Genomic DNA, 24458 nt, shown 5'->3' on the forward strand with positions numbered 1-24458 from the left:
TGAGCCGCGTCACGACAAAATCAAACTATTGGGTTTGCGACCAGCATGAATCCAGACCAGCCTGCGCATCCGCGCAGTCTGATCAGGATCCATGCTGTTCGCTATCAGTTTCTCTATTTCTTTGAAAATGACCAGTGTTTTGCAATTGTTGATTTACAAGTTTCATAACAGGTGACGAAATTGTTTTAGCCAAAATGGTAGGCCCGTACGCAAGCGATTATAAACAACGGAGAAAATTGAAAAATTGTAAATAAAGGAAGATATCAAACAGTTCGCAGTATATTAGAATTTCAAGATTGAGAAAATGAGAGTATCAAAATACAATGTATGTATGTCCTTTATAAGAAAGTGGCTTTACATAAAAAATGTATCCCTCACAGAGGTGGTACTTTGAAAAAAAGAAACATTGACATAATGTCACGTAACGTTAGTTTGACGTTGGAGCGTGGGCCGCATTACACCACTAGATAACTTTATAATTTGTTTTGTGTAATCAAATTAAATGTTATATAGCTGAATTTTGCATGTCACTCGGCAATAGCATATTAAAAATCAGTAAACTCTTTCAAAAATCTGTTCAGTATTTTGTATTTAAACGTTGTTGGCCATGACTTCTTGGGACATCCCTCGTATTTATATATTATCTATTGCAAAGTTTTATTGTTAAGTATACAAAGTGATTTATGAAAGAATTTCATTTTTTATGATTCTAGGCTTTTGTGCCTCATTTAAGTTTCATTTAAGCTGGTTATTTTAAATTTCCAAGCCATATTTTGCGATATGTAAATAAACAAATAGTGAAAGAAACGGTTACTTATAATTACCTATATTTCATTATGCTTGAAAATTATATACAAAATACAGGGCGGTTATCGCCAGAAACAATTATTACTTATCTCATTTTTCCCCTAACCAATAACAGCGAAATAAATCTTTAATGTCTAACAGTGTATCTAAAGGTCGTAAAACAAAGTTTTTTGCGCATATGTCGTGACGTTAAGAGCGTAATTAATAACGTCAATTAAAAACGTTACGTAAATAAAAAAAAATGCTTTTATGATGTACGGTTCATGGTAATTTGTTGATGTATTCTCGGGAGCTCTATGGTATCTTTTTAAACTACCAAAGAAATTAAGCAAATTTAGCATAAAAGAAATTTAATCTAAAATAACCGTGTCATGAGAAGATCGGTTTATAAAGAATGCAATTATTATAGTATACATGTATATGCCACGTGCACTGTTTGTATTACATAGACAACAAGAACAAATAAAATATTTAATAGATTTTACACAGTTAGTGTACTTTAATTTCTAAATCTATTACAACATTAAATACCTAATTGACAATGTTTCAAAGGTCAACTAAAACTTAACATTATTTTAAATTTTTTATCATATTCTTGTCACAAACACAACAAATAACGAAAGTTTACCATCTTGTTTGAAAAATATTGATGATTTAACATGAATTTCTGTATCAGTTATATAGAACAAAAAATAAAATTTAAATTTTTTCATCATTTAAAAAGAAAATTGTACTTTTTTTATTTTAAATTAATTAAAAAGGGGGGGAAAGAAACACCATAGTTTTAAAGGGTCAATTACCCAATGGACTTGGGCAGTTTCCGTAAGGGGTGTAGGGAAGTATGTCAATTTTAAAATTTGTTAATCCTTGTTTCCTTTTTTCATTCCTTACGCCGTATTTCATGTAAGAAAACAATATGACGTAATAAAGCCATCATGACGTGAGTAAACCAATGTGTCGTATCTAAGAAAATGACATATGCATATGTAAGAAAATGTAGGTATGTAACTATGTTACCCAATATCATGTATATAAGCGTAAGTAAGCCAATCTGACCTATGCGAGTACGCCAATGTGGCATAGGTGAGAAAGGTAATGTAACGCATGTGGGCAAGCCAATGTAACGTATGTGAGTGAGCAAATCTGACGTATTTATGTAACCCAACGTGAGGTATGTGAGTAAGTCAATGCGGGGTATGTATTTTTGCAAAATTTGATGTAAGAAGTAAAACCAATGCGACATATTTATGTAAGCTAACGTGACTATGTGAGTTAGTCAATGCGGGGTATGTAACTAAGCCAACGCGACTTATATGAGTAAGTCAATGCGGGATATTATCTGAGCCAACGTGACGTTGACAGTAAAGCCATTGTGACATGTTAATGTAAGCCAACGTGACGTATGTATATATTTATATAAGCGAATGCGACGTATGTTAGTCAATGCAAGGTTTGTATCTAAGCCAATGTAACATACTTATGTAACCCAACGTGACGTAAGTAAATCAATGTGGGGAATGATTCTAAGCCAATGTGACGTATGTAGTTAATGCGACATATTTATATAAGCCAACGGGACGTATGTATGTCAATGCTGAGTATGTGTCTAAGCCAAGGTGACGCATGAAGTATCGAAGCTCATGTGACATAATTATGTTGAAAGTCAATGTGTATGGCCGTCATGTGGTATGATATATGAATGTGACGTATGTATGTAAGCCAATGTGACGTAATATGTTACGTAATATGTGAGAAAATCAATGTTGTGTATATATTTAAGTAAAAAGATTGCGTAAGTATGTAAGCCATGTACATATTTCAGTTTAGCATCATCACAACAATATGTATACATTTTCACTTTTAAAAAAACAACAACAACAACCATTTCAATTGCACAATTCCCTCAAAAAGCCTAACACAGTTAATGGGTAAACATCAATAAACAAAAAATAAATCACTAATAATAAAGTGAAATCTAATCAAACACTGATTTTGGTTATTGAAACATCGTCGCTGATATATACATGTCGTATCACGAATTCAAAAGCGGCTGACATTCAAACTTTGGAGTAGACCTATGTTTTCATAAGATGGAAACGAATGGATTGATGGATTGTATGAAGTACATTGTAAAGCACACATGAAACATCAGTTAAAGTTGAAGTCCATTTTGTGTTATCTCCCTTTAACCCTCTTTATAAACGGAAGTGATTCATAGTATGACGTATTTAAAGATTTAAGCCCTCCGTCTGCTGTTCTGTTTAAGTGCCATTCTTCCAAACAATCTAAAGCATACGGCTGGTAATCTATGTGAAATTTATTAGCAAAAAGATGGTGTTTATGCGAAAGTGCCTCCAAATCGCCGACCCCGAACACGCATACTCCGCGAACGAATTTTCCATGACAGGGACTTACCCCGCCCCATCCTGCAAACGCTGCAAGCCATGGTTTGTTATCGGGCTTGCCTGAAAATAGAAAAAAATCGAGACTGTAGTGTTCACTTTTGTGGCTGAAACGTTTGTAGTGTTAATAATTATTGACCAGTCAAGAGGAATTATAGAGTATCAGCCGCCATGCTTATCGTAACATCATAAACAAGAGGGCCCAGAGGGCCCTGGATCACTCACCTGAGAAATAGGTCAAAAGGTCAAAGTGGAGCCCCTTTTCACCCAAAAGCACAATTTGAAAATACACCCAAAAGCACAATTTGAAAATAAGGGACAGCTTAATCTGAACAATTTTTGTACACTGGCAGGAAATTTTTGTGTAAAATTATTTCAAAATTGAACCAGTGGTTTAGATGTTGTTGTTTTCTAATTTTAGCTCTGGCAGCCATTTTATTAAACAGTTCAGCCTGTCACTAAATGAGAGGTAACCTAATAAAAAGTTGACAGAAAAAGAGAAGGAAAAAAATTGACCTGGCTGGGGATTGAACTGTCGACCTCGATCCCTTGGGGCGGGGCTAACTTTGATCCTAGGGTTTTATTTCAACAAACATGGTAGACATATATGTCATGCCAAATACCTAAGCTCTACCTCTTCTGGATTTTCACAAGATTTTTAAAGATTTTTCTGTATACATATAAGGAAAATCAATGACCCCTGGGGCGTGGCCATTCTGACTCTTGGGCTTTCATTTGAACAAACTTGGTAGACATCCACTAGAAGATGTTTTATGCCAAATATCTTTAAGCTCTAGCACTTTTGGATTGTCACAAGAGGATTTTTTAAAGTTTCTACTATATATATATCAATGACCCCTGGGGCCAGGCCAATTTTGACCCCAGGACTTTTATTTGAACAAACAGAAAATGTTTCATGCCAAATATCTAAGATCTAGCTCTTCCGGTTTTTTTAAAGAAGATTTTTAGTATATACATATAAGGAAAATCAATGACCCCTTTGGCGGGGCCAATTTTAACCCTTGGGCTTATATTGGAACAAACTTGGTGGACATTCAAATATCTAATCTATAGTGCTTTTGGATTGTTACAAGAAAATTTTTAAGTTTTTACTATATACATATAAGGAAAATCAATGACCCCTGGGGCGGGGCCAATTTTGACCCTAGGGATATTATTTGAACAAACATGGTAGACATCCATTGGAAGATGTTTTATGCCAAATATCTAAGCTGTACCTCTTTTGGATTGTCAAAAGATTTTTTAAAGTTTTTACTATATACATATAAGGAAAATCAATGACCCCTTGGGCGGGGCCAATTTTGACCCTAGGGCTTTTATTTGAAAAAAAAACTTGGTAGACATCTACTAGAAAATGTTTCATGCCAAATATCAAAGCTCTAGCTCTTTTGGTTTTTTAAAAGAAGATTTTTTTAAGATTTTTGTAAAAAAAGAGGTCTTTATGGAATTTAATTCTTTAAACAACTTTGTTAGAGCTTTATACAAGTAACACCCCTGCAAAGTTTCAACAAATTTGGCCAAGTGGTTAAGGAGGAGAAGTTGCTTGAAGACATTGTTGACGCATGCACGCACGGACGATGGACGACGGACAATAGGCCATCACATAAGCTCATCTTGAGGACATTGTCCTCATGTGAGCTAAAAAGTCATTAATATTTCCTTTGGTCACTTTTTTTTAAACAAATCTGAAATGTTCCTTAAAAGTTTACTAATCATAAACTTCCGGTAGTTACTAGTTACAACACTAATCTATAACGCTTTTTTTAACCCCACACACTTTACCCGTTGTTTTGGATAGCTCTATTATTTTGTAATCATTTTTACAGACAAACTGAAAATGAAATTGCGAGCTAAAAATAAATGCTTTAATTTATATTTATTTTAGCATTGCTCGCATCCTATGAATTAATTTAAGTAAATACGCCCAGCCTCACATTTGCATACGCACGTTCTTCTATGGAACGCCATAGCTGTAAAATACTGATTGTATTATTAAAAAAGACTTACCTTTGTAATATGACCCTGGTGTTCCAATATGGTGATTGTAGTTAAGTGTTGCCCAATAGTATTCATCAGGACTGAGAACATCCCTATACCAGTCTAATAATTCCCGCGCAATTTTGTTGTTTATTATATAATCCACAAAATCTCGACTAAAGATGCCATATGCACTTCCTTTCACCACTGTTATATTGTACGGCGGGTCGTCCTTCTTCTGATTAGTTTTAAATGTTTTTGGTTTTGTCTTGTCATTAACATGTTTATAAACAAACCGATGCTTGTATCTATATTCCAATCTCCTGTTGCCAGTTAAACCTTCAATATCATTTGCACCATTATAAATTTGCAGAATTTTAACAATTTCCATGTTTGTTTTAAGCGGAAACTCCTGGCTTGGTAAATTAATGAAATATTTCCAATCTTTTCCGCGCTGTAAAAGGTTTTCCATACAATTTAGGTCAGCTTGTAAACGCGTGAAACCAGCATACACCATATACTCTTTTCGCGAAACAACAAAAACATTATCAAAACAATTTGATATACTCTGGATAGCATCATGCACTTCTTTTTTTGAATCCGCATCAACGTGCAGACAAAAGTAGTTCTGAGGCGTATAAATTGCACGTAGTAGTCGTTCAGCCTGTTCAACGTCTTTATAAAGAAGAATACTGTATGCTATAGGAAAATCAGCCTCTTCTTTTGAAGGGAAATAGTTACTGTAGAAACGATTTCTTTTAAAACTATCACAATTTGCCGTCATTTTTATATAATCCGTGTCAGCAATCCGTTTTCTACTTTCGTTTTTCATCAATTCTTGCGCCTTGACGATTTCTGTTTTGTCACCTCTTAAAATGGCAGCACAGTTGATATTCTTAACAAGACGAATAGGAGTTCTCTTAGACCTCCGAAAATTTAATTCTGTATGAACCACATTGTCGGAATAATCTCGTAAGTTAAAATACAAGTTCATTTCGTCTGAGCCAACATTCACAACGAATACTTTGCCGGAAATGTACAATATAATGCAGACGATCGCTAATAAAAGCAAAAATTTTCTGCGTAGAAATCTTCGTTTCATCTCTTGACAAGTCAAGTGGCTGAAAAGAAAAATAGAGTATTCGTTTTATTCACAATTATTCAGTTACAGTGTCAGTTGCACACAACACAATGCACAAACCATTCCCAATCGCAACTTTTCGGCCCTTTCCGTCAGTCTTCGGATAAATTATTATAGATAATAGTCGACTATATTCCGATTGAAACCATTCTTACAAATATTAGAAATCGGAATACCTTGCAAATTATTCATAATAATCCTAATCCGAAGTTTGACGGGAAAAAGCCGTTAAGAGGCGATTGATAGGTTTTCATAAATCACTACATTGTTTCATTACCATATGGCGTCAAGTTAAAAAAATTCTGATCATTTGTATGATCATATTAAAATCAAAATAAACAAAAAAAAATGTTATTACCGCACACTGGCATTAACATTTCGTTATCAAAATGCATTAAGATTTAGCAGACAGCCCTCGTAGTAATTCTTTGAGCGGTGGCCTTGTCTATAATTCGTCTGCATTATGTGGTTACGGACATGTTTCCTTATAATTCACCAGTTATGAAAAGTCTAGAACGCTGACAAGGTAGAGAAATACTTTATTCATAGAACTTATTTAACAAGTGACCTTATATATGCCCAAATATGTTTAAATTTTACCGAACTGTATGTTATATAAACTAAGGTTGAAGGAAGTTCAGCAAATACTTATCTCTTTAAATATGTCAAAAAGTCAGTTTTACTTCGTGAATGCAGGGCAGGACATACACACTCGATAAAACAATAAGTATATTACAAGTTCACTATAACAATTTGTGATGTGTCACAGCTATAATATTCTCAGATGAGTTTTTTTTTTTTTTTTTTTTTTTTAGATTTCAGGCTCTAATGATCGGTGAGAACTATTGCAGTTATGATATTAAAACAGAGCAAGAACGAGTTGCAGTAAATCTGTCAAACAGTTTCAGCTTTTTATCGATGTGCGACCTATCATTTACCTCATTGCTCATTGATGATGAAATGAATAATGCAATGATGAAACGAATGTGTTGAAATACATGTACTGATAAATGTTTGAATGATTGATCTGCCGATAGATCGGGTGAACCATCGGGATTGATTGATTGATTTGGTTGTTTGTTTGACATGGTTGCTTGGTTGATTGATTGATTGATTGATTGATTGATTGATTGATCGAGTGATCGAGTGAGTGATCGAGTGAGTGAGTGAGTGAGTGAGTGAGTGAGTTTCGGTTATTGGAATATCAATGTCTGTTAATTGTACGTTGTCTAGACAATATTTGGGTTATCGGCTATCAAAAGATAACGCGGCGCAATAACGATTTACTATTATATACGTAATGAAGGAAATAATGACTACCTATCTGCATGAACATATTGCGCTGTAACAGTTTCTTTTCTGCAACAATACTTTAAAGAATTAAAAATAACAATTATACATCGCTAACATATAAAAAATACATGCCTTTTGGACACAACGTCCATACTTGGTAAATCCCTTCGAAATCACTTTTTTTATATTTATGATTATGCAAGATTCACTACTGTTCATGCATGCACGTATGAAATGCATTTGATAGAAAGAACAATCATTTTACTGATAACGCTACAAAAGTACTGATTGTCGGCCAATTATTGCACTCACTCTTCCCCCACGTGTAAAATCATGCAACGTGCAAAAATGAAGTGTTCAATAACCGTTGGGGGTGTTTTGTCGAAATTATTTGAAACTATAAAATTGTCAATAGCAGACGAGATTTTTGGAAATTATGAATGAACTAAAAAAGTTCAATCAATATGGCGGATAATGAAGCAACCGAGACGTGAATTTATGTTTATACATCAAATAACTTTTTGATTCGAATATTATCTTTCTTCAATTTTATATAAACGACTGCTTTTGAAAAGATGTCGTCTGCTGCATTGTATGAGAATGTTTACAAAATGTGGCATGTGCCTTTTGTGAATGAATTTATCTATTTATCTTACACTCTATCTAACTCTTCTATATTCATTTGTTATAAAATATTTCGAGTTTCTTGTTATAGGATTGAAACTTAAATTTGCAACGATTATATCTTGAAACGTTTTCGATTAGAATTTCATGTACAACAACAAAAATATCCACTTGAATGATAAAAAAATGTTCACTATGATTCAAAAGTGTGGCTTTATCAGTACTTTTTATTTATTATTGCACATTTTTGTTATATAATTTACCTAATGTAAACAATTTAAAGTTGGATGAAATAGATAAGAACAAAAATTCAACAGTCCCTTAGAAACAATACCTAGAAACTTAAACCTGTGAGCATATTATCTTATATCTACCAGCGCCTTACTACCAGTACCTGGAAGTTAAAACTTCTCACCACTTTAATAACTCTCTCGAACCAAAACCTAATAAATGCCTAAGAAATTAAATCATATCAGGCCCTTAATAACTCACAAGCAATTATATCATATCAGACCCTTGAGAACTCAATAGAAATAAAATCATATCAGGCCCTTAATCTCACTAGCAATTAAATCATATCAGACCCTTAATAACTCACTAGCAATTAAATCTTATCAGTACCGTAATCTCACTAGAAATTAAATCATATCATACCCTTAATAACTCACTAGAAATTAAATCATATCAGACCCTCAATTACTCACTAGAAATTCAATCATATCAGACCCTTAATAACTCACTAGCAATTAAATCATATCAGACCCTTAATAACTCACTAGAAATTAAATCATATCAGACCCTTAATAACTCACTAGAAATTAAATCATATCAGACCCTTAATAACTCACTAGCAATTAAATCATATAAGTACCTTAATAACTCACTTATAATTGTATAATATCAAACCCTTAATAACATTCGATACTTTAATTACTCTACAGAAACCTATCAAGAATTCAAGATCTTTCACAGTTCTTTATTATTCTTCAAATACCTTAATAACCCTTTAGAAACAGATTGATACCCTTATAACTTCCCAGAAATCTATCAGTAGTTTAATCACTCCATTAACTATTGGCAATTTATAAACAACTTTTAGAAGCCTATCAACATCTTAATAACCCTCTAGAAATGTTTGAATACCTTAATAACTTCATAAATGCATGTATAAAGTCATATTGGCGCCGTTATGACTCTTAATTCTTAATGTCAGTATCTTTATTCCAATTAAAACCTAGAATATTATATGAGCCGCCTCATGACAAAACCAACATAATGGGTTTGCGACCAGCATGGATCCAGACCAGCCTGCGCATCCGCGCAGTCTGATCAGGATCCATGCTGTTCGCTATCAGTTTCTCTACTTGTTATAGGGTTTGTAAGCGAACTGCATGGATCCTGATCAGACTGCGCGTTAGCGAAGGCTGGTCTGGATCCATGCTGGTCGCAAACCCACTATGTTGGTTTTGTCGTGACGCGGGTCATATGAATAAAGGTCATTAAAATAAGCCATAATCTTGAATGCCTCTATCATGGGCTCTTTCATATCCAACAATAGATTATTTCAAGGGCGGAAATAAAAGGGAAAAAATGAAATACCCATAAAACTTCCTTATTTCATTTGCAACATATAGTTTGTAAATATACTTTCTTGTTTTTAAAGTGTATAAAGCTATATATTTTGCTGTCTGTGCAGAGTAAAATTGTTGTTCAAATTGTGATTAAAATATTTACAGAATATTTTCTAGAATGAAAGAAATTTTCAGAAAGCGAGCAGGACATAGTACGTGAAATCATTTCCAAACCTAAAAGTCAGCCGAAAATTTTCTTTCGGAACATGTAATTCTTGTAGATTAAATTACATTGACATGCTATGTTACGAATATTTCAAGGAATGAATTCAAAGTCACGATAACAACATAACTTTACTGTTTTCATTTTTTTCTTTAATCATTATTATTTTTTAAATAAAATATTTCATCAGATATAGCTTTATACACTTTTACCAGTTATTACTTACTCTTAGAAAGTGTGGTACATTAAAAAATAGTAAACATAAAAAATATCATATCATACCATACCTATGTAAATGAATTTTGTGGTCTGCATGTTTTCTAAAAATAGCATTCAAGAGTAGTGTCCATACACTCATATTTTTAAACAAAAAAAGTTTATTTTATTTTTTTCCGATAACTTAAGTCTAGAATTGTCCCATAAATTGTAACTTCATCATTCTTACACGAACAAATATTCTATAGATCTGATAAACGGTAAACTGTCTATCTAAATACGAGAAAAAAACAGCACCAAGTTTATGAGCAAAGGGGCTGGTCAAATTGCGTCGAGAAGCCAACCTTTTAAAGGGGCATGCCTCCAGGTTCATGCTATTTCTGTTCTATTCATGAAATTTTTATATTGTTTTACAAAAGTAAATTAAATTGTATTAAAACGTAAGAAACTGTAAAGTCAAAGCAATGTATTTTACACATTGCAAACGGCACTTAAAATCTACGAAAATTACAAAAAATAGGTCTCAATTATGTAAAAACAGACCTTACTGCGTAAATCACGCAGTAAAAATATCATGATGATAAATACTGCAGAATCAGTCATTAAAAACTTATAACATGTAGATTATTACTTAATTCTTGAATCTTTTAACTTTTCTTAAAATGTTAGTACATTTTTTCAAGTTTGATTTTCTTGAACTATTTTGATTCATCTGGACCCATGCAGCTTACAGGCTGTGTTTACTAGTCAAGCTCTTCTTCAACAAGAAATGAAGACAACCATTCAAACATTGATATTAAAAGATACATAAATCTTTATAAATGGTCAGTAAAAAGGAGCAAGCGGTATTTTATAATGTTTAGATAATGGATTTGAAGCATGATGGATGCGTATCGCGTGGAAAAAACACAGCGTTGAGTGGTAATTAGTCATAAAAGTAGCGAAACGTAAACAAAGTGTTGTTTTTTGTCTTCTATACAAAATTTTTAATCTATAACTGATACTAATATCCCCCCAAAAAAAGCGAAATAGGTCCTGCTGACATGATGGCCAATGAGTACCGTTCGGAAACTGTAACTGAACACTAAATATAAACATGTATATAAAAAAATCTTATGAGAAATAAGAAAACGATTTTGGGAGCTAAGTGGGCCTTTAAAAAATGTATCCACTTGTTTATCTAAAGATTTCAGATTTTTTTTATTTATTCTGAATATATATTCAATCTTTATTTTAGTCTCATCAATGTACATACATACAACAATATACATAAAACACATATAACATGATTTAAAAAGTACATTGCCACTCATATATTGAGTTATAAGAGACTTTAGTAACAATTCAACGAACAAAAAGACGTACGTAATACTATATACATGATTATATCGTTAAAGCTAAGAAGCAGACGCTAATCGTTAAATAAAAAATCATTAAAATACACGAAGATAAAAAAGCACTATTGCGCAATTCAAAAAAATGTGTTAAAGAATCAGAATACGAGATAAAATGGCGGACTATGTAGACGAACTTATCATAACAATTTGACCACCCCTCAACATAATGTAACGTCGGGACAATGTAATAAATGTCCCTCTATTGTCATTTCTGACAGCTTGACAAGAGATTTAACAGGTATTTATGTGCATCTTCTATTTTAAGATAGAATAAATTACAATGAAACACATATGAGGATCTTTTCCTCTTGTGTTTTAAACATAACATACGCTGTTTCTTTTTATTTAATTCAATTCATTCAAACAATATTTACTTGACGGAAGGAATTGTAAAAACTGACAAAACAGTATGATGCTGCATTGGAAACACGTTTTGTACTGACAATTAAGTCAAATGTGTGAAATCGATAACGATTTATTTATTTATTTATTTATTTATTTATTTATTTATTCATTCATTCATTCATTCATTCATTCATTCATTTCTATAAAATCGCGATGTTTTTAACCATGAAAAAAATACTTCACTTAGACAACACGTTTTAAAATAAGTACATTTTAGAGCTCATAAAAAGTCGTTGTTGTTGACTTACTAAACATCTAAAACCTTAAAAATGTCATTAATTATGTTAATTTATACAGCAAAACTCTTTTGTTTATGTATAATGAATTCAACTTCGAATTCTTAAGAGCAAAAAAAAACATGTCATAAAAATCTCAGTAAATCTAAGTCAACATTCTGTAAGTTAGAAAGAAAAAAAAACATTCAATTTAATGATATACTTGAATATCTATGAAATATCAAAAAATTAGAATTCGTTTTCTTACTTGATCTTATTCACTTATCCGTATGTTTTCTTCAACAAACCGTCTGTCTAACATCGATCAAACTTTACATTAAATGTCACTCTAATAAGAAAGGATGTGAATTGTAAACATCTTAATGATGTACTGTTTTCATTCTATCTTAATCGAGGAACAGACAAATAAAAATAGGGTTATTAGATTTAATTAATATCAATTATTACAATTTCCTTAGGACAAGAAAAAAAGATTTTTAAAAAAAAATTGAATTTGGCCTATATTGCTCATTACTACGTCTTTTTTTCCTTACTTTAATACAATACGAAAATAGGTTAATTATGATTTTTGTATTGTTTTACACGAACCTAGCTACTTTCTGACAAGAAACAAATAAAATTAGGCCTAATAGTTTTAATCTTTGTAAATTACTTTTTTTAACTAAGAACAAGAAAAATGAAAATAAGTTCATCAGTCTCCAGATTGCTTATAATGTATTATATTTTCATGTCATTGTCTCTTGCTAATTTAGGACAAGAAACTAAAAAAATATGTTTATTAGATTAAAACTATATCAACATATATCATGGATTTTTTTCTTTTAGAATTTCTTTCGGACAAATAAACAATGAATAATTTATTATAGAAAACGCGAAAAATATGAATACCATGGGTTTTTTACATGTGAACCATGAACTTAATCAGTTTCCTTAGGACAATAAAATTTAGAAAAAAACGACTTCATCAGGCTTAAACCAAACGAATATCACGTTTCATTTTTTTTTTGTATTTTTTCTTTGTAAATAATTGGTCAGTTTGTTTTTAATTCACTTTAGGCAAAAATAAATACAATATAGCCTTACAGGCTTTAGAAGCGTAAGGAAAAAAACAACAGAAAAATGCAATTCCTCAGAGCAACGAAAACTAATAATTTGTTGACAATTGCAGGAGTCTGTTCATAAGAGACATTGCAATACGTGTATGTATCATTTCCCATGCTCCCTAGCACCGTCTTGAGTGGTATTGAATCCTTAACAGTAAAATTATTTCAACTAATGATCCCATAGCACCAGCAATATAACAATACAGAACAATGAACTACGACGAGGAGGATACAGGATCCTTAACTATTTTAGCAAAATGATTAAGTTTAGTTGAACAGCTTCAAAGTTACTGTGCTGCATTGTTTACTGACGATCTACTTACAAGCTTACCAACAAGGAAATAAAGATAACGCTTTTCACAATGTTTCAAAAATAAAAATAGTTATGTGTTTTTACATAACTATTATTCTTGCATATCCGCCTGGCGTTTCCGTGCCGGAAATGTACAATGGCAAGCTTAGGATGACGTAATTTTATCGTTATGAATGAAGTTCATACGCTGTTGTAAGAAAATAGTAACTGGCGAAATGACATCCATTACCATGGAAAATAGTTTTGATTTTTCAATATAATAAAATATGGTAGAATATGCAAGAAAAATTATCTGACCTATGTTTGAGGTTCGGAATAGAATATTCGTTCCGATGGAACCCACCCAATGGGCGCGATCTCCGAGGGGCGGATTTTCCGATCCGAACCGCAACATATGACAGATATTATTATACTTGCTGGAACGGAAAGTGATTCGCATTTGCCATCAGTAATGGTGGCACATCAGTACTGCCTGCACATCCGACTCTAGTGTAATCAACTTCAATTTTTTATCTTGATATCCCTAAAATTGATCTTGGACAGTTCCAAAAATGAAAACTGGGCGAAACTAACCGGAAAACTGTTCAAAATCTGTGTAAATTTATATATTATGTTAATCTACTGAGAAACTTACAAACATTCTTCAATGTTATAAGCTCTTCAGAAAACCATTGACAATTACTATTGTATAAGCATAAGTAAAATCAATATCTTTCCGTTGTATTTCCTGTATTGTTTGCTATAACTATGTTACATGTTTTATGCAATAGGTATTTTGAATTTAATAAAATTAAATTTTAGAAATTCAAGATTTATACTGTAAAATATTACAAATATGTACAAAGAAACCACAATACTAAAACAACAACAGCATGTTCTTAATCGATTATTACGTTAACTATTGTAGACATATATAATTATATACATCTAATAGCTTTTTAAAGGCCCATTATCACCCAGAAATGCTTTTATTTTTATTTTCAAAAGCTTATCATTTTTCGTGTCCTGTTTTGGTTTCCATAAAGTAACTTATTGGCAAACTCGCAGCACCATCTTTTGTTTCTTTTGCATTTTGGTAATTTACAGCAGTTATAGTGATTTAATATTTATTGTATGGAAGTCAAGATACTACTTTGTTTACTTTTTGTTACTTTTATGGCAAATAATTACACATTTGAGCCGCGCCATGACAAAACCAACGTTGTGAGTTTGCGACCAGCATGGAATCCAGACAAGTCTGTGCATCCGAACAGTCTGATCAGGATCCATGCTGTTCTCTATCAGTTTCTCTACTTGTAATAAAGTTGGTAAACGAACAGCTTGGATCCTGATCAGACTGCGCGGATGCGCAGGCTGGTCTGGATCCATGCTGGTCGCAAACCAATTATGTTGGTTTTGTCGTGACGCGGCTCATTTTGCGCTACTTTCTACATGTGATAATAAAGAATTTACCGTATTTTAAATTCATTATTTCAACGTCATAAAACTCAGTTTGCTCTTTCTAAAGAAAGGAAAAATATTCAATTCTGAGGCATAATGTGCCTTTAAAGTTAAATTTTCAGATTTGAGATTTTTAAATTGTAATCATGATGTCATTATTATTATCATTTTTATTTTTATTTGAACGCTTCATTGCAAATTCAATTAAATATACAAAAATTGAAACATATTGTCCTAGGATGATAATACACGTGAAAGTCCAAAAACGGGGCTATCTGGATTATTATCCGATATCGTAAAAAAACACTTACATAATTATACTATATAGCATTATACTTACATGATCGTTTGTGTATTACCGTAATGGCTCTGCCGGTGGATCGAAATTATTGTAACTTTTAGTGTTTTGTACTCATAGGTCCGAACCCCACTTAGTGCCAATTTATAACCACAGTTTTTTTCTTCTTGCTCTTTTTTTTATCATTATAATTATTTATTTATTTTTTGTTTTGCTTTTTGTTTTCTTCTTATAATATATATTTTATAGTATATATTTATTTAAATTATTTTTATTTCTATTCTTTTTTCTTTTTGTATTTTTTTGATCGCAGTGTAATAAAATATTCGATCTCGTATTCATGTATGTATATGAAAAAAACGGTCAAACTTGTTTTCTGAACAATTGACTGTTCTGAGGTAAAAAAAATGTGTGTCTTACCAGTAGTCGAACTTCTGCCTGTACGGGTATAACATATTACTGACACGGTTTCTCTACCTACTGCGCTAACAAGACATATGATAACATGTAGTTTTATTTTCATTTTTATAGGTTGTCGCATTGATCTGCCTAATTGTTATTGGTCTTTATTATGTAATATCATCCTAGGACAGTACTCGTATTGTACATGTTTTGTTAATGAACTTTCTAAATATGATATCTTTTTGCGGACACGCTATATTCATTAAAGATAAACTTTGGAGACGGCTATTCAAAAAGGAATTTGTCCCTTTTAAAGCTACATTCATCTGAAATAAAAGAAACCCGATTTCAAATAACAGAATCCTGTTTAAAGGTTCAGAATTGATAAAACATATCCGGTCTAAATAAGACTTTATCCCGTTGAATGTTTGATTACTGACAGGGGTAGGTGTATTTAGAGATACGGACTTGGTTATTATAGAATTATCAATACAGAGCGTGATAATTATAAGATTTATTAATTTACCGGACTGTCGGGTCATATAGATAGGATGGTATAACTTGTATAGATGCTTGTTTAGATCTGATCGACAATCCTTTAACTACAACTATGACTAAAACTAAAACTATTGCTTAAACTACAACTATGACTAAAACTAAAACTATTGCTTAAACTACAACTATGACTAAAACTATTGCTTAAACTACAACTATGACTAAAACTAAAACTATTGCTTAAACTACAACTATGACTAAAACTATTGCTTAAACTACAGCTATGACTACAACTAAAACTATTGCTTAAACTACAACTATGACTAAAATTATTGCTTAAACTACAACTATGACTAAAACTAAAACTATTGCTTAAACTACAGCTATGACTAAAACTATTGCTTAAACTACAGCTATGACTAAAACTATTGCTTAAACTACAACTATGACTAAAACTAAAACTATTGCTTAAACTACAACTATGACTAAAACTAAAACTATTGCTTAAACTACAGCTATGACTAAAACTATTGCTTAAACTACAGCTATGACTAAAACTATTGCTTAAACTACAACTATGACTAAAACTAAAACTATTGCTTAAACTACAACTATGACTAAAACTATTGCTTAAACTACAACTATGACTAAAACTATTGCTTAAACTACAACTATGACTAAAACTAAAACTATAGCTTAAACTACAGCTATGACTAAAACTATTGCTTAAACTACAACTATGACTAAAACTAAAACTATTGATTAAACTACAACTATGACTAATACTAAAACTATAGCTTAAACTACAACTATGACCTAAACTAAAACTATTGCTTAAACTACAGCTATGACTAAAATTATTGCTTAAACTACAACTATGACTAAAACTATTGCTTAAACTACAGCTATGACTAAAACTATTGCTTAAACTACAACTATGACTAAAACTATAGCTTAAACTACAGCTATGACCTAAACTAAAACTATTGCTTAAACTACAGCTATGACTAAAATTATTGCTTAAACTACAACTATGACTAAAACTATTGCTTAAACTACAGCTATGACTAAAACTATTGCTTAAACTACAACTATGACTAAAACTAAAACTATTGCTTAAACTACAACTATGACTAAAACTAAAACTATTGCTTAAACTACAGCTATGACTAAAAACTATTGCTTAAACTACAACTATGACTAAAACTAAAACTATTGATTAAACTACAACTATGACTAATACTAAAACTATAGCTTAAACTACAACTATGACTACAACTAAAACTATTGCTTAAACTACAACTATGACTAAAACTAAAACTATTGCTTAAACTACAGCTATGACTACAACTAAAACTATTGCTTAAACTACAGCTATGACTAAAACTAAAACTATTGCTTAAACTACAACTATGACTAAAATTATTGCTTAAACTACAACTATGACTAAAACTAAAACTATTGCTTAAACTACAGCTATGACTAAAACTATTGCTTAAACTACAGCTATGACTAAAACTATTGCTTAAACTACAACTATGACTAAAACTAAAACTATTGCTTAAACTACAACTATGACTAAAACTAAAACTATTGCTTAAACTACAGCTATGACTGAAACTATTGCTTAAACTACAACTATGACTAAAACTAAAACTATTGATTAAACTACAACTATGACTAATACTAAAACTATTGCTTAAACTACAACTATGACTACAACTAAAACTATTGCTTAAACTACAACTATGACTACAACTAAAACTATTGCTTAAACTACAGCTATGACTAAAACTAAAACTATTGCTTAAACTACAGCTATGACCTAAACTAAAACTATTGCTTAAACTACAGCTATGACTAAAACTAAAACTATTGCTTAAACTACAACTATGACTAAGACTATGACGGAAACAACGCCTATGGCATAAACTACATCTAGGACTAAAACTTCAACTATGACTAAAACTACAACTATAACTATGACTAAAACAACAACTGCGCGTAAACCCTAAAATATGACAAATAATATATTACTAAAACTACTACAACTATTTTGCAAAAACCTGAAACTGTTCTTTAACAATTTTTTATAATTAGGGCTATATTGTAAACTTTTAGGTGCCATACAGCATTTACCTTAAATCCAAAACTATTACTTTCACTTTTGTGTCAAGATTAAACATTTTATTTAAGTCTCATCATTGTACAGTTCATAACATCAATACATACATTGCACATATCCATTTTAAAAAGAATAACTTTGATATAGATGAATAACATTCATATAATCGTACTGTAATAAAATTACGCTAAAATGGTGCAATAAATTATTGTTAAAAATTTAGGTTAAACAAACTTATCAACACTTGGTAAGCTAAATTATTGCTGGGGTCTCTTGTTTTGACACAATTTACGTTTTAAATCTCGATTATAATTTACAATACCGTAACTTCCATTGAAAAAAAAGTTCAAGGGAGGTAATTTAAGTCACATTTGGGGACATCTTACAACCGAAAGGTTATCCATTGTTGTCTGCAAAATGTGTAGTTGGTTTGACAATGAAATGAATTTATTTCCACATCACTTAAATTCTTCCTGCTTGCCTAACCTCGCATACTTCATTGATGTCAATCTTTCTGTTTTCAAAATATTTGGTGTTTTATTTTTCATTTAAATATAACTTTAAAAAAATTCACAAAAAATCGTCATAATCATCATTACATCATCATCATCATCATCACATCATCATCATCAGCAGCAGCAGCAGCAGCAACAACAACAACAACAACAAAAACAACAAATACAACTTAATCGACGCACATCCATCATTATATAATTTCATTAATTTAATATTTTCAAATGAAATCTCGAGAGAGAAATAAACAACACCATCACCAAAACCACAAATCTGCATCATTATTGTTGTTCTGAAAACCACCAACATTAACAACAGTACAGAAAGCGGTGTGGCAGTGTATGACAATTTAATAATTTAAAGTTATCAAATGCCATCACATACAAACTTGTAAATTTATGTTTAATTTGGAAATGTTTTATTTACTAACCTAACAATAAAATGTCAAATACTAAACAAACAAAGTCCACGTACCTTTTAATTCAGTGTCAAGTATAATTAAGACCCGGAGTAACGTTCATTTATGTTAAAATCGTCTTTATAAGTACTGAAACTTCGAATATTTGTCCTTGTTTGAATAACTGATCACGGAAATAAAATATCTTAATTAAGATACAGCGTATGAGCTTCGTCATATGTATACCTATGTACATGTACAAACCATGCGGGTACATATCAGTTGAGACGCTTGTTTATCTCTAACCCCCTACAACCTCAGTTGAGAGATAAAATAATCACGTCCTAAGTTGCTCATGAAAAGTATTTAAAGTGATGATAAAAATGAAGTTAAGTACGAGACTGAAACACATAAACCATTTATGACTAAGTTAATAGATTTGAACAATTGTGAGTTAAAAATTACCGTACGGAATACACTCTGAAAAAAAATTGTTCGTGTTCTTTAATTATTTATACCGATTGAAAATATAACAGAACAGAATATTCATTTCATTGCAAAGCTCTTCATCCACAAAAAGGTGATTAGAATGAAAAATCAAAACATAAAGTTATTATATTATAGCAGTACTTAAGATACACGAAAATTACCACAAATATAGGTCAGAATTAATATGTAAAAATAGACGTTTCTGCGTTAGTCACGCAGTACAAATATGGTGAAAAATACTGTAAACGCATATGACATTTAAATTATTACTTGAATCTTTTTACTTTTTTAAAGATCTTAGTACATTTTTTCTAAAGTTTGATTTTCACGCTATCCTGCTATTTCAAGTTTGAATCTATGTGTACAAATGATAGAGGAAAAAAATCATAAAAAAATCGAAAAAAAAATCAAATGCATGAAATGTCATACTGAGAGTGGTCTGTGGAGAAAATAGTGTACATAGAGATACAATTTGATTGTGTATTCAATCAATAATACATGTATTTACTACTTAATAACCTGTTAAGTTTAATGTTATCTATTCGCAATTGATGATAAAGCATGCTAAATCATTTTATGTTTGGCTATATTGTGCTAATCATTTATGCATATTTGGTCTCTCATAAAAAAAACAAGAAGAAAAAAACATATAGAATGGGTGCAGTTTTTATCCCTTTTTGCGGACTTGGTTATTAGGATCGAACCAATAAATGCTGGCGACTTGTCTAGGCAACCATAGTCTGGGTGATGATGACAATGATGATGACGACGGTGATGATGCTGATGATAATGATGATGATGATGGTGATGATGATGATGATGATGATGATGGTGACGATGACGATGATGATGATGATGATGACGTTTTAATATATTATTATTTATGCCCATGGCTAGGTCTCATATTGATCCATCAATATTTTACATTCTGACAATATAAAAAGCTGCGTATAAAGTTAAATATTCATCGTGATCTGTCAAGTCGGCTGTATTAATCCTCAAACAAACAAAATTTGTTCACGGAACTAATTAATCAATATATTTTGTCATAATTATCAAACTTGGTGAATTGATATCAACTGATAGTGTCAAAAATGTTGACATTACGTGAAATCGCCATGCTAAATAACAACAAATCTGTTAATCCTTTCAGTATTAATTTTAAGCATGCCCCCTCCATTCTTGGTGTCTTTAAAAATGACCTAAAATAAGTTGTTTTTTAATCAAATTCAAGGGCAGGTAACTCAAAAAGATCATCTGCTAATTTTCGCTTAAAATTTTTCCATTAACAGACTTCATTCTGTCTAAAAGAAAGCCCTAAAAATGATTTAAGTTAAACTCTGTTTTTCCAACAACAAATAAATAAATAAATAAATAAATAAATAAATAAATAAATAAATAAATAAATAAAAATAAATAAAAATAAATAAATAAATAAATAAATATATAAATAAAATAATATAAAATAAAAAAAAAATTAAATTAAAATAAAATAAAAGTAAAATAAAATATAAAATAAAAAAAAATAAATAAAGTAAAGTAAAGTAAAGTAAAGTAAAGTAAAATAAAATAAAATAAAATAAAATAAAATAAAATAAAATATATTTGGTGTCCTGCTAGTTTCCAAAAAGTTACTCATTGAATCTTTTCCATATTGGAATCTAATAAAAATACAGTGATGGTAAGTCAAAATACCACTTTGACAAATTATTATATCTATTATAGATAGATACTGTATTTCCTTCAATGTACATGAAGTGCTGAAACATTGTCATCTAACATGCCATAAATCGGTTATTGAAATACAAATGAGCCGCGTCACGACAAAACCAACATTGTGCGTTTGCGAATGCGCAGTCTGGTCTGGATCCATGCTGGTCGCAAATCCATTATGTTGGTTTTGTCATGGCACGGCTCAAATGAAATATAAAACCCATGTTTGTCTTTTCTAAAAAAAAATTACTAATTTCTGAGAGTTACTATGTCTTTAAACTTTTATCATATTCGCCTAAATGGTTGATTATTCTTCTAAAGGAAATTAAATGATTGGTTATAAAGAGCCATATGTTAAGGTATTTACTAACCCTTAACTATTAAACTGTAGAATTTGTTTCAGGCATTTGCCCAGCAGTTCATAAGAGTTTTAGGTAATTAAATAACATACTACAAAATAATTCAATATCATAATAAAAACTGAGCTTCCGATAGAATATAGACTGGTCAGAACACGAATTTGCAAGCTGATTTGGGAGATGCCTAATCACGGTCTATTACGACAGGTTATAGGTAAAATACCAAGCGTTAAGTTGTCTGATACTGTTTTGTAAAGTGTTACTCTTTATCGTTTTAATACATTGTTCAGTGTTCAATCTCAATTTAGATCATCAATGAATTTATGAATATTTAATATCACCCACTCGTAATATTGGAAACTGTTTTTATTATATTACATGTATTCATAACATGTTATGGCGCCAATCATAACAGTATTATGCCGCCAGTGCAGAGGTATGCCAGTCTGTGCCAGTGCAGAAGTATGCCAGTCTATGCCATTTCAGAGGTATGCCAGTCTGTGCCAGCGCAGAGGTATGCCAGTCTGTGTCAGTGCAGAGGTATTCCAGTCTGTGCCAGTGCAGAGGTATGCCATTCTAGGCATATACGTGCAGTCCTACCTGACTCTTGACTGCCGGATGCTAGATTTTAGTACTGTTTGATGTCGTCTTGATTTTTTTTCAATTTCACCCAATGTCACAATAAAAATATATATATTGTGGTTGGTACCAGTCCTGACAAGACGCTGGTGTATTCAGTGCCTGGCCTGGTACCAAGCTGTTAGCAAAGGCAATTGTGATCGTTTTCAGCAATAAGAAAAGTTTGTTAAACTACGCTAAATTGAACCTTATGGTTTATTATACATTAATGAGATGATAATTGATAGTATAATTAAAGTGTTATCTATTAAACCTGTGGATGTAAATTGTTCACACATGTAACAAAATGTTCTAACTTACCGTTAATTAAAGTCCTTATTGTTAGATTTTAATGTCCATAGTTAATGTCCAAAGAAAGAAAAGATACGATCATTTGTTGATATTTCACAAGTCCTTCCTGTTTTCAAACCAATAAAATTTACCAAGCTGCAAGATCACATATGCTTTGATTACTTTTCTTTATGTAATATTCTCTGATTATTTTTTCAATGGTATTTTTGTTACTTGTTATAGATCATTTTCGTTTCGTTCATCATTATTTATAGAGAACATCAACTTGTTGCTTCAAAATAATTGATCTCTCCAATGGTGGCAGATTTTCTAAACACAAATTATAATAGAATAGACAAAATGGCAGGGCCTGATTTTTCTCCAAGAACGGTATTGGAAAAACTGTTGCTATAGAAACCAGCGAATATTGGCTGTTAGAATCGTCACTAATCAATTATCTTATTTATGATATATCTAACAATTTGGGTTATTCAGTTATTCAGAATCGTCCCTGTTTTACAGATTTGCCATATTAATTAAGCATTGATAGTGACCTTTTTAAAAATATGTTGGATGCCGTACTTTTTAAAATAACCAGCAAAACCCGCCTAGTTGATTCTCCAAAATCTGTTTGCAGGTGCGTGTTGCTTGCAATTAGAATAACATCCTTGTAATTATCGCCAAATGCTCAAGGTATTTGCACATCACGTCAATTTTGGATAGTTTCGTGTATTGTTAGTGTGTACATGCATGTTAGGAACTAGATCGTTAATGATTGTATAAATGGATAAGACATTTATAAGGAAGAACGGCAGACGTTCAATTCTTCTATAAAGACATTGAATAGTAACCATGTGCAGCTGGTGTACAACCCAAAGTAGGAATCACCATAAAGCTGTCAGTGACACGCAGGTTTGTCTGACTTGTAAATTGATAATAGTACATCTGTAAGCCAAGAAAAAGCCAGCCGATTCCAACAAGAACTCCTATTATCGGATATATAAAATATCTCAATTTTTCAAGAAAATGACTCACAAAATTTCAACTTATTTCAACATATTTCAAATGTTGAACTTCTCAAACATATGAAGGACAATCATTGTCTTCTATGGGTGGTATCTCCGTGTTATAAGACCGTCAAGAATCTCCGGACTTTTACCGATGCGAGATCCAATCTCCGGACATTCACCTATTCGAGATCATATCTCCGGAAATTTCATAATTTGAGATCCAACCTCCGGATATTTACCTATTCGAGATCAAATCTCCGGATTTTCACCGACTGGAGATCCAAACCTCCAGTCATTCACTAGGAGACGATCTGTTTCTTAGATCGTATTTTACGGTTTAATGCCCCTCGTATTTTGGAGAGTATTAATTCAGCCACAGCATAAAGCTTCTTCAACTAAACTTTGATTGTTTCGATAAACTTACTTCTTACCACGCTCTTTCATTAATATGAGAAAGCTATACGGCTAATAACTTACGGAAGTCGGTGGTTCACCTTAGGTGCTCGTGACCTCCTCCAAACTACAATGACGTCATATATCATTTAAGTTGCCGGTAACCTCCATTCAACTCCGCCTCCC

At 31.6% G+C, this 24458-nt stretch overlaps 1 protein-coding gene across 5 annotated transcripts; it reads right to left on the reverse strand.

Moving 5' to 3' along the window:
- Positions 1-2687: 2687 nt before the first annotated feature.
- On the reverse strand, positions 2688-23111 carry LOC132715876 (beta-1,3-galactosyl-O-glycosyl-glycoprotein beta-1,6-N-acetylglucosaminyltransferase-like). Of its 5 annotated transcripts, none has more exons than XM_060699007.1 (3): positions 22900-23111; positions 5238-6328; positions 2688-3272 (listed from the first exon to the last, which is right to left on the reverse strand). In XM_060699007.1, exons 2-3 carry the CDS (start codon positions 6307-6309, stop codon positions 2983-2985), a joined length of 1362 nt encoding a protein of 453 aa, XP_060554990.1. In that variant the 5' UTR covers positions 6310-6328; positions 22900-23111; the 3' UTR covers positions 2688-2982. The 5 variants fall into 5 exon arrangements, with proteins under 5 accessions (XP_060554990.1, XP_060554980.1, XP_060554972.1 ...); XM_060698997.1 differs by lacking the exon at positions 22900-23111 and adding an exon at positions 19477-19688; XM_060698989.1 differs by lacking the exon at positions 22900-23111 and adding an exon at positions 12561-12708.
- Positions 23112-24458: the final 1347 nt, after the last annotated feature.

Source organism: Ruditapes philippinarum, unplaced genomic scaffold (genome assembly GCF_026571515.1).
Source record: "Ruditapes philippinarum isolate M1 unplaced genomic scaffold, ASM2657151v2 ctg1806_1_1_1_1, whole genome shotgun sequence".
Classification (NCBI taxonomy): Eukaryota; Metazoa; Mollusca; class Bivalvia; order Venerida; family Veneridae; genus Ruditapes; species Ruditapes philippinarum.

Bases quoted from the DNA above. Each gene is read 5' to 3' on its own strand.
- LOC132715876 (XM_060698972.1), bottom strand. From the start codon at position 10,417: ATGAGTGTATGGACACTACTCTTGAATGCTATTTTTAGAAAACATGCA. The intron at 6,329-10,346 runs GTATGGTATGAT...TTTTCTTTTCAG, and splicing joins CACAAAATTCATTTACATAG to CCACTTGACTTGTCAAGAGA. The intron at 3,273-5,237 runs GTAAGTCTTTTT...TTCTATTTTCAG, and splicing joins ACCAGGGTCATATTACAAAG to GCAAGCCCGATAACAAACCA.